At 43.8% G+C, this 15,979-nt stretch overlaps 1 protein-coding gene and 1 long non-coding RNA gene across 3 annotated transcripts in view; one reads left to right on the top strand and one right to left on the bottom strand.

The window, feature by feature from the left end:
• The window catches only part of LOC123586454, a 31,726-nt gene that overhangs the window by 9,931 nt on the left and 5,816 nt on the right, over positions 1 to 15,979 (bottom strand). The gene's annotated exons all lie outside the window — the stretch shown is intronic.
• FAM177B (family with sequence similarity 177 member B) lies at positions 4,648 to 15,110 on the top strand. Of its 2 annotated transcripts, none has more exons than XM_045455689.1 (5): positions 4,648 to 5,008; positions 10,734 to 11,088; positions 11,369 to 11,435; positions 13,909 to 14,006; positions 14,311 to 15,110. In XM_045455689.1, the coding sequence occupies exons 2-5, from the start codon at positions 10,915 to 10,917 to the stop codon at positions 14,491 to 14,493; spliced, it is 522 nt and encodes a 173-aa protein (XP_045311645.1). In that variant the 5' UTR covers positions 4,648 to 5,008; positions 10,734 to 10,914; the 3' UTR covers positions 14,494 to 15,110. The 2 variants fall into 2 exon arrangements, with proteins under 2 accessions (XP_045311645.1, XP_045311644.1); XM_045455688.1 differs by having other exon boundaries at positions 4,648 to 5,012.

Here is a 15,979-nt window from a genome sequence, read left to right as displayed (position 1 = left end):
TAACATGTGCGTAAAAATAAACTTGCAATGTCACGTGGGTTACCGTGATTTTGTGTTGATGGACTTGTGATACTTGAGTAATTTGCTCAGCATTTACATTTTTATTTTAAAAAACAGTTTAGTAGCAAACTAAAGGGACTAAAACAAGGGGAGCCTACTCTGAATTCTAGAACGAAAACCCACTTATACAATATAAGGCCAGCGACACTGCTTCAATGCAGTTCAGTGTATCCAATGCCTTTGCTGTGCTTGAGGTGGGTGTAAGTTCATAGTGTCGATCAGAGTGCCCCCCCCCCACCCGCCCCGGAGAAAATGTTCACCAGTGGCTTGAGTTTTATTCCCTAGAGCTTCATAGTAGTTTGCCTCAAGCTACGGGTCTCAGGCTTCTAGGGCCAGCTGGGCAGGGCCTAAGGTGGCCGGAGCTCCCAGGCTGGTCACCTGGGAATTTCAGAGAATTCCCACCATCACCTGCCATGATGTAGAAAAAGTTGAGAAATGCCCTGATGGCAGGGGCATGTCAGTGATGTCCCTCTTTTTTTCTTCTTAATGTTTATTTATTTAGAGCGAGAGTGCGCAAGCAGGGAAGGGGCAGAGAGGGAGGAAGAGAGAGAATCCCAAGCAGGCTCCACACTCAGGCTCAGGGCAGAGAAGAGCCAAACACGGGGCTCGATCTAACGACTCTGAGATTATGACCTGAGCTGAAATCAAGAGTGCGGCGCTTAACCAACTGAGCCACCCAGGTGCCCCAGTGATGTCACTCTTGTCCACACTGACTGAGTGCATGCATGCGGTTTAAAACTGAAAATAAAGATCTAATCATCCTGCCAGGTAATGTTCTGACAGCAGTTCCCCTGGGGAGCAGAGGTTTGCGAATGCGTGCGTTCATTTATTCATATTTCACATCTCTCCTCAGTCCACGTAATTCCTCACTCAACCCTGCCCGCTCCCTGGCCAGTTTCCTCAGGTGAACCAGCGTGGAGAAGTTGGTAGAGAAGACTGCTGCCTGCAGGGGGGGCTTTGGATGCTCCATCCCTGCTTGACCTTCAGAGCACCTCGTGGGGGAGGGGAAGGCGGAAGCTGGGAGCACCCACAGTGGCCCAGTTAGCTGGGTGTGTGTGTGTGTGTGTGTGTGTGTGTGTGTGTGTAATTCCCGGTGCTGCTGCTTTGCTGCCTTTTAACCTGGTTCATTTGAAAACCTGTTTTCATAAACGAAAACTGAAAGAACTGTAGGAAATTTTAGGTACGATATCTTTCTGAAGCTCAATGCCAAGATGTAGAACTCGTGTGTGATTTTGCTGGTACGGATTCCAATGCCGTGTGTCAGTGAAGGAGTTGATGAAAATGAAATGAATAATGTGCCAATGTAGTGAGAAAAATGTGAAACAAAAGGCAGCCATTTTAGCATCAGAAATAGAGACAACTACAAGCCTGTTCTCTCCTTAGTTTTCCAATCTATTACATAATACCTTCCCTCACCCATTAAAATGATCTAAACGTATGGTTCATTTATTAAGCAAATACTGTCAGCCTTGTCTCAGGTAGTGTAGGGGCAGGAGACACAGCGGGAAACACACAGGTAAAGCCCCTCCCACTCTGGCCAGAGGACAGGCAGGGGAGGGAAGGGAGGGGGGAGATAGGCAAAATCAGAGTTTGTGCAAGGTGTAAGTGCTCAGGAGAAAAACTAGTAGCAAGTTGAGTGGTGGTGGTGGTGAAGGGGACAGGAAGGTGCCTTGAGAGAGAAGAGTTCAAAGTCTGTGGGAGGAAGGACTAGTCCTGGGAACCACAGCTACAAGGTCCTTGTAGGGGGAGAGTCTGCGGTCAGGGAACCATAACGTGAAGGCCAGTGTGTTGAGTGTGGTGAGCGGCGGTCGGCACGAAATGAGATCAGAAAAGTATCGAGAGCCAGATGGACAGCCTTGCAGGCTATTGCAGGGACTTGGGCTTCCTCCGTCCCCCACTGCGCCTTCCCACAGGTGCCATATGAACCCCTTGCAGATTCTTTTTTAATGCTTTTTTTAAAATTTTTAAACATTTTTATTTATTTTTGAGACATGGAGAGAGACAGAACGTGAGGGGGATGGGGTGCACAGAGAGAGACACACACACAGAATCTGAAGCAGGTTCCAGGCTCCAAGCTGCCAGCACAGAGCCCGATGCGGGGCTTGAACTCTGGGACTGTGAGATCATGACCTGAGCTGAAGTCGGCCGCTTAACCGACCGAGCCACCCAGGGACCCCAAACCCCTTGTGGATTTTAAGCAGAGTGACATGATCTGATTCTACAACTCTGGCTGCCTTCTTGAGTATAGACTGTAGGGGGACAGATAGAAGGCCACGGCCACAATCTAGGCGAGAGATGATGGCTTAGACCAGGGTGGAGTGGTCATACGAGGATTCCAGAAATATCCAAGAGGATTTCCTGATGGATTTAATGGGGGGTGTGGCTAAAGGAAAAGAATCAAGAATGACGCCAAGGACTCGGGTCGAACAACTGGAAGAATTTATTGAAATGGCCATTTATTGAAATGGAAAGACTGCTGGAGGAGGTACGGGTATGTGTCTGGGGGAGGGGTGTGCAGGAAGAAGGGTGCACTGGAAGTGTGAGCAAAGATTTAGGCACATCAGCACCGAGATGTCTATTAGACACCCAAGAAGCAATGTTGAGTAGACAGTAGGATCTCTGAATTTGAGATTCAAGGAAAAGTCTGACCTGGAGATAAAATTATTGGATATAAATTTACATGTAGGTAGCATTTAAAGCCATAGGACCCAATGAGATGAATATCTATTCATTGATGAATGAATACATAAAAACAGAAGTGATTCCATCACTGAGCCGGGAGGTACTCCAATATTGAAAGGTTGGGGAGATTATATGGCCTTTTAATTATACTATATATACTTAGGCACAATCCTTGATAAACTAGATTTGGGGTTTTTAAGAAACAAAAAGTAGAGGTGTTCAGAAGAATTAAATAGAGGTTGGGGAGACTGGGTGGCTTAGTGGGTTGAGTGTCTGACTCTTGATTTCGGCTCAGATCATGGTGCCAGGGTCGTGGGATGGAGCCCTGCCTTGGGCTCTGCGCTGAGCGTGGAACCTGTTTGGGATTCTCTCTGTCTCTTCCTCTGCCCCTCTCCCACTCGTGCTCACTCTCTCAAAATAACCTTAAAAAAAAAAAAGAATTAAACAGAGGTAAAAAGCATGCTGTAGGGAATATTTAGCCTTCTGAAAGGTCACTTGCAAAACATCCATGTCTAGGTACATGGTGTGAAATTGGCGGTGCTCCCAAGGTTTTTGTAAATAAAAGTAGATTCCACGTTGTTCTGTAATTTTGCATAGCACATCCTAAAGAGTCCAGTAGGTGGCAGAAAAACACTAACTCCATTATAAGTTAGAGCTCTTTCTCACCTTTTTTCCCCCTTTTTCTCTCCTCTCTCCTCATGGCTTCCCTTTAGAGCCCCCTGAATTAAAAGCTATAAATGCTTATTTAACTCCCAACACTGTTATCATGAAGAAAAGAAACCAGTATTTTCTTTAGAGGGCCAGCAGGTATCATTCGTCTGTAATTCGAGTAACAGGGGAGCCAGGTATATGGGGGATGGGGGACTTCATTTGGTTTGGAAATGTATGAACTGGGAGATGGTCTTCAGAGGAGTGAAGTACAATAAACCACAGTGGGGCTGTTAGGCCGTATTCATTTTTTTTTTCTTTTTAATGTTTATTTGTCTTTGAGAGAGAGTATGTGTGGGAGAAGGGGAGGGGCAGAGAGAGAGACACACAGAGGATCCAAAGCAGGCTCCGTGCTGTCAGCCAAGAGCCCAATGCGAGGCTCGAACCCACAAACCCATGAGATTATGACCTGAGCCGGAGTTGGACACTTAATCGATGGAACCACCCAGGTGCCCCTGTTAGGCCTTATTCTTAAACTTTTGATATTTAAGCTTTTAAGGTTGGAGCAAGGTTGGTGGGGGGGAAGGGGAGTCTCAGAAGGCAGAAGGCAAAAAAACCAAAAAAACAAAAAAAACCCTCTTGAAAAAAAATAGACGAGATGTCTTGGTACTAGCTTCATGTGCAGCAAATCACTGTATCTTTTCCCACATCCTTAGGGCACTGGTTTCCTTAGGAAACTTGCCTGTACATTGGGATCACCCGGACAGCTTCAAAAATAACAGATGCCAGGGGCACCTGGGTGGCTGTGGGTTAAGCATCAGACTTTGGATTTCAGCTCAGGCCACGATCTCATGATCTGTGGGGTCGACATGTTGCATTCTTCGTGGACAGCAAGGTGTCTGCTTGGGATTCTCTGTCTCTGTCTAAGCCCCTCCCCCGCTGGTGCATGCACATGTACTGCGTCTCTCTCAAAAATAAACAAACTAGGGGCGCCTGGGTGGCGCAGTCGGTTAAGCGTCCGACTTCAGCCAGGTCACGATCTCGCCGTCCGTGAGTTCGAGCCCCGCGTCGGGCTCTGGGCTGATGGCTCAGAGCCTGGAGCCTGTTTCTGATTCTGTGTCTCCCTCTCTCTCTGCCCCTCCCCCGTTCATGCTCTGTCTCTCTCTGTCCCAAAAATAAATAAACGTTGAAAAAAAAAATTAAAAATAAATAAATAAATAAATAAACTACAAAACAATAGCAACAACAACGATAACACCTGATGCCATGTCCCACTCACAGAGATGGTGACTTCAGTGGTCTGGGGTGTGGTCTGCCATTTGAATTCTTTAAAAGACCCTTAGAGGATTCTAATCTGCAGACAAGTTTGGTGCCCACTGGGTTCATTCACTGCCGGATGTGTAAATATAACTGACCTTCCCACAACTCAAACACGTTCCGCCCTGTAAACAGCACACAGAGAATGCTTCCACGTTGGCATATCCCAGGGCTCTGTCTGGCCTCAGCCTAGCTTCTCTGATTTATCATCTACCGAACAACTTCTGGCACCGAATTTTGTACTACCTTCAAAGCCAGACATAACGAATAAAAGCAATGAAGGAAAAAAAGAGGAATAAATGTAGGTGAGTTGCTTTCAAAAATGTTTGTATTTCCTTCTGATTACTGTTGTAGGATGTGTTTTATTTCACATGGCACTGTCTTAAACACCAAATTAAGTTACTTTTTGCTGCTTTTTTGGTATCAGAAACTAAATGGTAACAACTATTTCTTGCTGAGGTTCTTTAGTGATGCACTGTCACTAAGTCAGTGGGCAAAACCCTGTGTATTCATTGCTCAAGTCTCCTTAGGGGACCCTATGCTGGGTTCTCTGTCCTCATATCACTTTGCTGACAAATTTAACCCTTGACAGGTCTTTTGCAACCCTAACCTTTGACAACGACATAAACTCAGCGTTGTACCAATAAGATTCAGTGATTTATTCACATCCCCTGAAGGGAATGAAAAATTCTTCTCTATGCTCAAGGCCTTCCAGTTGGACTAAGAATTAAATTTACATGAGACTGATTAGCAGGAGAAAAAAAAAAAAGTTTTATTACATGTACCCAGAGGCCCAATAATGAAATTGAGACCCCAAAGAAATGACCAAGGCAGGCAGTTTTTACACCTTTTAGACAGAGAGACAATAAATCCGTGAGGAATTGACAAGACAAAGAAATGTTAACTAATTGGAGTTTCAATTAGTGAGGAATTGTAAACAGACTTTGGGCTGGGATAGCAAATTAGTAAAAAGTAACAAGGATTGTTTGTACAGCCTTCTTGGCTCTAAACGTCTCATCTCTGGTGATAAGGATGTCTCTTTACCTCCTGGTCCAGGGAGGCTACCTTTCTCATAGATTTCCTGCTTTTAGGGGCCCAGGGGAGGGTCTGAGTGTCCTTCTTTGCATAGGCTTGACTCTACAGTAACTTTTAGGGGAGGCTGGGTGGCTCAGTTGGCTGAGTCCGACTCCTAACTTCGGCTCAGGTCATGATCTCATGGTTCGTGGGTTCAAGCCCCATGTCCAGCACTAGCCGTGCAGAGCCTGCTTGGGATTCTCTCCCTGCCCCTTCCCCACTCGTGCTTTCTCTCTCTCAAAAATAAATAAACTTAAAAAAAAACCCAAATATTGAAAGTTCATAGCCATTGTGTCTTCAAACATTACCTCCCCTGTCCTTTCCATTCACCTCCTCTGAACTCCCATTCAACACATATTGAACTTTCTCATCCATTCTTCATATCTCAAAGCTTTTCCTTGATGTTAACAGAACATATCTCTCTTTATGCTGGGTTATGACAGATTGCTTCACTGTTCAATCTACATCCAACATATCCTGAGTTGACTATATATTTCGTTCCTGGAATTTCTGTTCCGTTCTTTTTCAAATCACCCTGTTCCTTTGGGATATTGTGTCTTGCTTCCTTTATCTCTTTGAATATATTAACCATAATCATTGTAAAGTTCTGTGTTGCTCTATTACTCCCGACTTTTGGGTGACAACTTGGTAACGTCCTCAGGAGGGTTGGTTTCTTCCTGGGATTTGTAAGTTTTTGCCATGGCATCCTCAGCAGGGGGTGTTTTTGGTGCAGATCCCGTGTACCTTATCTTCTTGAAGCTTCCCTCTCAGGTGGCTTTGTGCTTGCTTCCGGCAGCTGTGGGTCCCGAAGCTTCACTGCCGGGCCTCACCCCACCTGAGCACTCTGAATCTGGCCACACCCAGCATTTGGTACTGGCCTGGGGTTCCAGTATTTTTCAGTGACTGTTTCTACCCATGTTGCCAGGAGATGACAAATTGTTTTTCCACTTTGATAAGCCAGTAGGCAGTTTTTCCAGTCCATGATTTACAGATTACGATTGTAATTTATTTATCTTAGTTTTACTCAGGTATTTCACTTCGGCTGGCTCCTCATATTCGCAGGGTCTGTGATTTGGGCTCTCCTCTCTGCACCAGTGTTAAACCTTTAGCCCCAAGGTCTGTATCCAGTTCTGAAACCCTCAGGAACCATCCCAGCTTTAGCTCACCCTTAGGATTTTCAGTTTTCCTTCTTTTGCTGATACCTAGGCTTCCTTCCAGTCTCTCTGCCTCTCTTACATCCTCAGTCCAGCTGTTACAGCAAATACTCGGTGCCCAGGAAGAGACCAGCCATGTGCACTCCGGGAATCGGAAAAGGCTGTTCATTGCACACCGGTGCCGGCCCAGCGGCGTCACCTCCAAAGGCTGAGCCCCGAACTTTGACATGGGACTCCTTTCATGGCTGGGATGGTAGGGGATTGAGAGATCAAAGAAACAGGGGACGGGGCCTTTACCAGTGATGCTACACCGGTAGTTGGTGGAGGAGGCAGACAAGATTACGGAAGACAAAAGTATGCAAGGGGAGTATCCAGCCTGGGGCACGGACACTCGTTTTTGCTAGCTTTTCTTCTCACAGCTTGGCTTAGTATTTTGTTTAATTTTATCCAGCATTTCTGTGAATTTGGAACAGGAAGAGGACTTTCACATCAACTCAGTCTGCCATATTTGCTGACATAATCTTCAAATATATTAAGTACTCATTAAGACAACAGTGTGCTTACCACGTTAGAACATGTACACTGTTACGGAAGTGATAGGTACTTAATAATACCTAGCTTTTATTAGACACTTGATATTTGCTAAGAATTGTTCTAACTCCTTGCTGTGTCTTTCCTCGTTTAATTCTCATTTTATAAGGTTGGTACTATATTCAAAGATATGCTCAAACTGTATCATTCTTATTTTAGAGATAAGGAAACCGGCGCCCAGAGATAGTAAGTAATGGGATATTAAACCTAGGCAGGCTGGCTCCCAAACTGGTGAGATTTATTGAGATATTAACCAGTGTTAACTGATGGGGGAGCAAGAGGCAGGCTGAGGACAAAATACAGGCTGGCCCCCCCCACCCCCCGTTGGAATATGTGTGATATTCCTCTGACCTGCCTGGCTACCCAAGAACAAAGGAAAGGGGTTTAATTGCTTGCCATGGTGATGTGGGAAACTAAGGCAAATGAGAAATGAAATTCCCTTACTGCCTACAGCCCATTGATAAATCCTTGAGACCAGCAGAGTGACCTCCCTCTAGGAGCTCAGAGGCCTTAAGGATGACACTTTGCAAACGAGAACCTTGGCTTACACCTCCCCCATAAGTCTACTTCCTTTATGTCAACTGCCCCAAGATATATCCTGGCAAACATGCTCCAAGTTTATGGCCCCTGATATGTATCTGAAGGGTCTCAGGACTAAAGTTTTATTAAACAGTGATAAATGGTGTTTCCCTAGCAACAGCTAGCCCCTGAAGGTCCTGGAAACCTTGCTTCCAAAATTCCTTAGAGATTTAATCTATCCCTGATCCCCTCCCAACCTGAGGGTATATAATGAGTTACCTGTCATGACCCCAGTGCAGCTCTTCCTGCCCATGGTCCTGTCCCCATACTTTAATAAAATCACCTTTTTGCACCACAGACGTCTTCAAGAATTATTTCTTGGCCATTGGCTCCAGACCCCACAGACCACCCCATCACCCCGAAAGTTCATCATTAAGTGTAGAATTTGATTTGACAAATGTATAGTTGAGTAACCGCTGCTATAATCATGATATATATATCATCATAATCATCTGTTAGAACATTTCTATTGCCCGAGAAAGTTCCCTTTTGTCCCTTTGTAGTTATCTCTCCCCCCATCCTCCCCAGCAAACACTCATCTGTTTTCTACAACTATAATTTCGCCTTTTCTAAAATGTTACATAAATGTAATCATTTAATATAGAGTGTCTGGCTTCTTTCACTTAGCGTCATGTTTTGGGGATTCATTCATAGTGTTGCAAATATTAATGTCCAAAGGGGCACTTGGATGGCTCAGTCGGTTAAGCAACTGACTCTTGGTTTCGGCCCAGGTCATGGTCTCATGGTTCGTGGGATGGAACCCTGCATCAAGCCCAGCACTGACAGTGCAGAGCCTGCTTGGGATTCTCAGTCTCCCTCTCGCTCTGCCCCTCCCCTTTTCTCTCTCTCTCTCTCTCTCAAAATAAATACATAAATAAAAATATAAGGGTCCAATACTTTAACCACTAAATAGTATTTCATTGAAATAGTATTTCATTGAACAAACGTATCACATTTGGTTTATTCATTAATGGACATTTTGATTGTTTTCAGTTTGGGGCTCTTACAAATAAAGCTGCTATAAATATTCACATACAAATCTTTAGATGGAAAGGTTTTCATTTCTCTTGGGTAAACATCTAGACGTGTGATACTGTGATTTTTAATAGCTATATATGTGGTCTTCCCATTTCTAGCCCAGGGCTTCTAAAACCTTCCGAATTTCCTAACTGTTGAGAGGACCAAGTGTCTTTTGTCATGTTAATGAGGTGACTTGCAAGAACCAACCCTGTGATTAGGTGATTTCCTTCCCACTTCCTGACATCCCCCAGGGGCTGGAGGTTGAATTCATCACCAGCGCCCAACGGCTAATGATTTAATCCGCCAGACCTCGGTGATGAAGCCTCCAAAACAAACAAAGAAAACAGGGTGGGAGGAGAGCTCCCAGGTTGGTAGACACGTGGAACTTCAGAGAGCGTGTTGTGCTCGGGGGACACACAGAAGCACTGTGCCCTTTCCCGATACCCTGCCCTGTGCACCTCTTCCATCTGGCTCTTCCTAAGTTATATATATCCTTTGTTGTTGTTGTTTATTTATTTTTGAGACGGAGAGACCAGGGGAGTGGCAGAGACAGAGGGAGACACAGAATCTGAAGCAGGTTCCAGGCTCTGAGCTGTCAGCACAAAGCCTGAAGCGGGGCTCGAAATCACCAGCCATGAGATCATAACCTGAGCTGAAGTCAGACGCCTAACCGATTCAGCCACCCAGGCGCCCCAAATTCTATGCTTTTATAATAAACTGATAATCTAGTGAGTAAACAGACTTCCCAAGTTGCTCTAGCAAATTAATCTAACTCAAAGTGGGGGCTGTGGGAACCTCTGATTTATAGCCAGTAGGTCAGAAGTACAAATAACAACCTGGGCTTGTGACTGGCCTCTGAAGTAAGGGAAGAGGTGGGTGGGTAGTGTCAGAATCGAGTTGAATTGTAGGACGTCCAGCTGGTGTGCTGACAATTTGAGAATTGCTTGTTGGTGGGGGAAATCTCTGCCCACCCCCCAGCTTGGAATTGGGTCCCAGAACAACACTATATGGTAAGAACCTGTTTAACTTTTAAGAAACTGCCAAACTGTTTTCCAAAGTGGCTGTACCATTTTGCATCCCCACCAGCAATGTGAGAGTTCTAGCTCCTCCATTTATTCCTCAGTCCTTTAAATTTTAGCCTTCTAGTGAGGGTGATATCTCATTATGGTTTCAATTCGCATTTTCCTAATGACTAATGACATTGAGCATCTTTTCCTAGGTTTAGTTGGCACCTGTAAATCTTATTTGATAAAGTATCTGTTCAAATCCCTCACCCATATTTCAGTTGAGTTGCTTGTCTTTTACTTATTGAATTGTAATTGCTCTTTACATATTCTGAAAATAAGTCCTTTACCAGGTATATACTTGACAAATTTGTTCTTCTCTGTGCAAAGCCTGCACTCTTAATCACTACTTACATTGCCTCTCACTCTTTATTGAAATAATTGGGAAACTTCCACACCTTAGTGGCCTCTCTCTACTAGTATTTGTTGGTTTTGTAATGAATAAGAGGTAAGGGAACTGTTTAAATTTTTGTTTGAAGACTCACAAAGTTCACATTTTTACTACTAATTACATTTTTTTTTTTTTTTTTCCATTTTGGTACAGAACTGAACAGTCCTTCCTTGGATTTGAAGAACTGATGAGATCGCAGCTACGGTTACATCTGAATTCTCTAGCTTTACCATCCATTGAAAATAACTAGACACCTCTCAGCTATATAAACACTGCCCTGGGCAACTGGCCTGAAGGTGCCCTGTTTTAAATTCACTAGTTGTTTTATTTCCTTATGGAAAAAGACAGTTTCCAGAAGTCAGAATTAGAGAAAAGTAGGTCTTCCAAAAGAACTACTCCCAAAAGAATTATCCATTTTGTTGATGGAGACATCATGGAAGAATATAGCACCGAGGAGGAGGAAGAGGAAGAAAAAAAGGAACAGAAAACAAATTCAACACATGATCCTGTAAGCTTAGAGTGTCAATATTAGTAACATGGGGGCTTAATGAATAAGAGATTAAGCCAAACAAGGTTTGTAGAAAATACGGTTTTAAACTAACTCCTTGTTCCCCTTGTCTTACTTCCTGGAGTTTATAGTCAACTCATAGTTTTGATAACTTTACATTTCTCACGTGTGAGAAAGAAAATGTAATATACTCTAAAGCATCTTGAAATCTCTACATGAAACACCTGTATCACTACTCTTGTTATTAATTACTCTAACTTGATTTCTTTCTTTTTTTCAGTCTAAACTCTCGTGGCAGTCGTACTTATGGTTTTGGGCAGGGCAAATAGCAAGCACCTCATTTTCTAGTAAGTACTGCCAAGGTTATTTATTTATTTATTTATTTAGTCCTAAATACAAGATGTAGACTTATAGGCCCTCAATGTTCGTTGGGCCTTCCAGTTTAATCCACTCCCTGGCATCCAGAATAAGGGACAACCTAGTCCCTTCTTGATCTATGCTTGAACATTCCCAAAGGTGTAGAACCTCACATCTTCAGGCAAACCCTTCCATCTCTTTCCAACTCTTTTTAGTAAATTCTACCTTATATTTTGTCTTCTTTTAAAGTTATTCCCATTGATCTTAGTTGTCTTTCTTAAGGTCATATAAAACAAGTCTAGATTCCTCTTTCATAGGACAGAGCTTCAAATATTCGAAGACAATAGCCTCCCCCATCCCTAAGGTGACTCTTCACCTGAATAAACTTCCAAGGTTTTTTTAAAACTATTTTTATATGACACAGTTCCAAGTTCCTTCATCATAATGACTCTGTTATGAACAAGGACTTTATGGACCCTTCTCAGGGACAAAGTGAATGGCCTAAGCAGCTATTTATAACAGATGAAACACTGAATCTTATTTTGCTCGACTTTCACCAATTTTCTTTAAAACACAATTGGCAACATCTAATTACTCATTTCCTTCTAAATTTTTTAAAATGTTTTATTTATTCTTAAGAGAGAGAGAGAGAGAGAGAGAGAGAGCATGAGTGGGTGAGGGGCAGAACGAGAGAGGGACACAGAATCTGAAACAGGCTCCAGGCTCTGAGCTGTGAGCACAGGGCTGGAACCCACAAGCTGTGAGATCATGACCTGAGCTGAAGTCGGACGCCCAACTGACTGAGCCACCCAGGCGCCCCTTCTCATTTCCTTCTAATTTGCGTATTCTTGCATGTACAGCAGGAAAGAAACAACTTTAAAAAAATACAAAAATTAAAATTCAAGAAAATCGAAGTATAGCCATAGCTCTGAGGAATTGATCTTCATTCATTCATTAAGTAAACATTTATTGAGTGCCAATGTGTGTTTGGCACTGTGTGGGTCCCTGGGACACAAAGACAAATGACAGGCTTTGCTTTCAAGGGATTCCATATTCAATAGATATTATAGGCTAGTAAACATGCCTTTAATTACAATTTGTTGTCACAACCGCCGGGCTAGAAGGAGCATAGGGACCACTGATGAAAAGACTTAGTAATGAGTAATGCCGATATATGACTTGAGAGTGCTATGAAAGTATGGCTAAGGTCAGCTTAGGGACCACAATAGTCACTGGGGGGAGGGGAGGGGAGGGGAGGGAAGTCTTTAAACTACAGTAAAAAGTAAAGATGGGGTGATTTAGTCAGATGGTATGAGCCTCAGAGGAGCAAGTGCTTTTACATCAGGATACAGGGTTAGGGATTTGTAAGTTCCTTTGGGAACCCAGGTGAGATACCAATCTTACCTCGACCATACTACACTGGCAGAAAAAAATGCTGTCTTCTAGAGAGTTCTATGTGTTTAGTTGGGACAAGATTGTTTAAAGAGGTGAAATATTTTGGAGGGAGAACACCCTAGGAGATTAGGTCAGGTAAAAGAAGCAAAACTCAATACAGCCTTATGAGAATGTAAAGGAGAACAGGGACTGTAGTGATTTCCATGTTGGGCTGTGACTTACGATGGTAGGGACAGGACATGTGGGGAATCATGCTGCCTTCAAGGTCCCAAGCAGGACTGTAGCGTTGAAGTGCATCTGCTTGGGGCTTCCAGGTTGTAGGGGAGGCATACAAATGCTAGCAGTCAGCACCCTGGTCTCTACACAGGAGCTTTTGGATAGAGCTGACACCCACATGAAACCGTAACTAGTGTTTTCAAGGTAAAATTCTAGTAGGTCATAAGCAGGAAAGCCTCCTAAGATTTATTCTAATACTTTAGAAACTCCTCTTATATACATGTACCAGGCACTGTGGCAAACAAACAGATTAAGGAGCTAGAGTATTTTTGAAAAGATAAAACACATTTTAAAAAATGGAGAGCACCATTTTGATGTACTATATGAGCAACATCCCAAGAAGAGGAAAAGCCTTAGGGATCAGAAAGTGGGGTTGTGGGGGGTGGGGTGTCAGAAATCCTATAATTCTAAAGGAAAACATTTCTAGGTGTCCAGGAGACACCACCAGGAAACCACTGTTAATGCGAAACCTTGACCCCCAACTTTCACAACCAAAGCATCTATTCGGATTGCTTAGGACCAACGCTGGAAGTAGGTATTTTGAAAATCTCTCCTGACATACCCATCCGGAAAGGATTGTTTAGATGTAATCCCACGGGGAGACAGAAGATTTAACAATTCCTTGTGAGTCCTGGAACTTTCTGAGAGTCCAGAGCAATTGAAATCTTTTGTCAGCCTTAAAGTTAAGTGTGGTAATGGATCACCGGCAGGCAAGTTTAAACTCTTCACTTCAAATGACTCTAAGTTTTAGTCATCAGTTCAGCTTACCAAGGTGCCTGTTCTTTCTTTCAGCATGTGAATTTCTTGGTGGAAGATTTGCTACCTTCTTTGGTCTTACTCAACCCAAATATCAGTACGTGTTAAATGAGTACTATAGGACACAAAATAAGGTATGTGACATCCTGATGGAAGACACCAAGAGCCCTGACGTGGGAAGGTTGGTTGCTTGCACTTCGGCTCCGTAGGAGGCATTTTCCCACCTGGTAGCCATGCACAATTTCACTCCATGATGCTTCGTGTTTGCCTTTCTTGTGTGAAGCTAGAGTGTCATGAGGTGGGTCGCAGAAGCTGGTTGAACGTGAAGCCTGACATTGCTTAAAGAAAGAAGGTTCTTTCAGGGGTGTCTCTGTAAGAGGGGGAGTTCAAAGGTATTTGGTTTACAGGTAAAGTTTTCCTTCTTTCTCTCCATACCAGGAAAGTGACAAGGAAAGTGAAGGGAATGGGCCAAAGGCCCGGCCAACCAAGGTTCCTAATGAAAAGTGTCATCTGGAGGCTGGGGGCCAAGAGTATGGAACCAGACAACAGGACACTGTGGAGGGTGTTCCTCGGCGGAGCGCCTCACCCAGGGAGGGCCTGGCACCTGATTTCAGTTCATAATGGGCAGCAGGACTGTGGTTCCTCTGGATGTCTGTTCCACCACCACTGACGACCATGGCAACAGCCATAGGTAGTGCTTCTGAGCCAGTCCTGATTTTCATCTCCTTGTGATTTATTCTCTAGCATCCAGTGATTGCAAAGCAGTGATGAGAATAATTATGGATGCTTTCTCAATTTTATAAGCCTCCAACTCAACTCCCCCCCCCCAAACCCCCCTTCCCTGGTTGTGATCTATTAGTATTGACATTTGCACAGAAGTGTAAATGACTTAAGGAATTGGATCTGGCAGTCTGGGGCTGAAACTCTTCATCATGGGGCTAGGGTGCAGAAAAGAATCTCTTCCTCAGAAGAAACTTTGGGCATGATGAAGTCTAAATAAGTCCTCTTTCAAGGTTTGGTGTAATGTGGGTGCTTCCCAGTAACCACCCTGGCTTAGTTGGGGCTTGCTTTACAATAAGCAAACATTGCTAGCAATTCTGGGTTTCAATACATCAAAGTCTTTGAGAATTGGGTACATTTCCCTCCACACAGTTAAATAACAACAACAACAACCTAAACTCTGGAAAAAGTATTTGGAAAAATGGATGAGTTTATTTGCCAGCAAAATTTAAAAACCTGGAAAGATCAGGGGTGCCTGGGTGGCTCAGTCGGGTAAGCGTCCGACTTCAGCTCAGGTCATGATCTCACGGTCCGTGGGTTTGAGCCCTGTGTCAGGCTCTGTGCTGACAGCTCAGAGCCTGGAGCCTGCTTCGGATTCTGTGTCTCCCTCTCTCTCTGCCCCTCCCCTGCTCATGCTCTGTCTCTCTCTGTCTCAAAAATAAATAAACATTAAAAAAAATAAAAAAAATAAAAATAAAAACCTGGAAAGATCAAACATGGAAATCATAGCTAGATATCACTGGTCGTGCTGGCCAGAGGTAGCTGTGAGGTGACAGAAAACACAGCACTTTCAGTAATAAGACCTGAGGTCAAGTCTTAATTCTCCCATTTACTAGTTGTGCGATTTTAGGTGTCCAGATTTCTGAGCCCTAGTCCCTTTCTTTGTAAAATAGGCGTGGCATATATTTATTCCTCAAGGGTTGTTGTTAAACAAAATGAGATAATACATGTGGAAACACTTTTAAAACTGACAACTCGATGTTAATGCTTAATTAATGGCTGTTATAGATGGTTACACTGAAAGTCCCCAAAGAGCCATGACTTCTGGAATTCACACCCTGGTACAGTCCCACCTACATTGACTCTGGGCTTGGCCATGTGACTTGTTTCAGCCAATGAGATAGTAGCAAATGTGATGAAAATAGAGGCCTGATAAGCACTTGCAAATGGGAACATGTGGTCTTAGAAACTCTACATTGTAAAGAGGCTTGGGCTAGACTTCTGAATAGTGAGAGGCCATACGGAAAGAGGTTCCCCAGGATGAACGTCTGTCTCGCACATTCCAGTCCCGGCCACGCTCCTCACCAAATGCAGCCGCATAAGTGAC

This window comes from Leopardus geoffroyi, chromosome C3, assembly GCF_018350155.1.
Source record: "Leopardus geoffroyi isolate Oge1 chromosome C3, O.geoffroyi_Oge1_pat1.0, whole genome shotgun sequence".
Classification (NCBI taxonomy): Eukaryota; Metazoa; Chordata; class Mammalia; order Carnivora; family Felidae; genus Leopardus; species Leopardus geoffroyi.
Note: the sequence above shows the minus strand (reverse complement) of the source record. Positions and strands in the feature narration are given on the sequence as shown.

What these genes read in the sequence shown, in the direction of transcription:
- FAM177B (XM_045455689.1), top strand. Translation starts at nt 10,915, where the DNA reads ATGGAAAAAGACAGTTTCCAGAAGTCAGAATTAGAGAAAAGTAGGTCT. An exon ending in AGCAAGCACCTCATTTTCTA is followed by an intron (nt 11,436 to 13,908) that starts GTAAGTACTGCC and finishes TCTTTCTTTCAG; the next exon opens with CATGTGAATTTCTTGGTGGA. An exon ending in ACTATAGGACACAAAATAAG is followed by an intron (nt 14,007 to 14,310) that starts GTATGTGACATC and finishes TCTCCATACCAG; the next exon opens with GAAAGTGACAAGGAAAGTGA.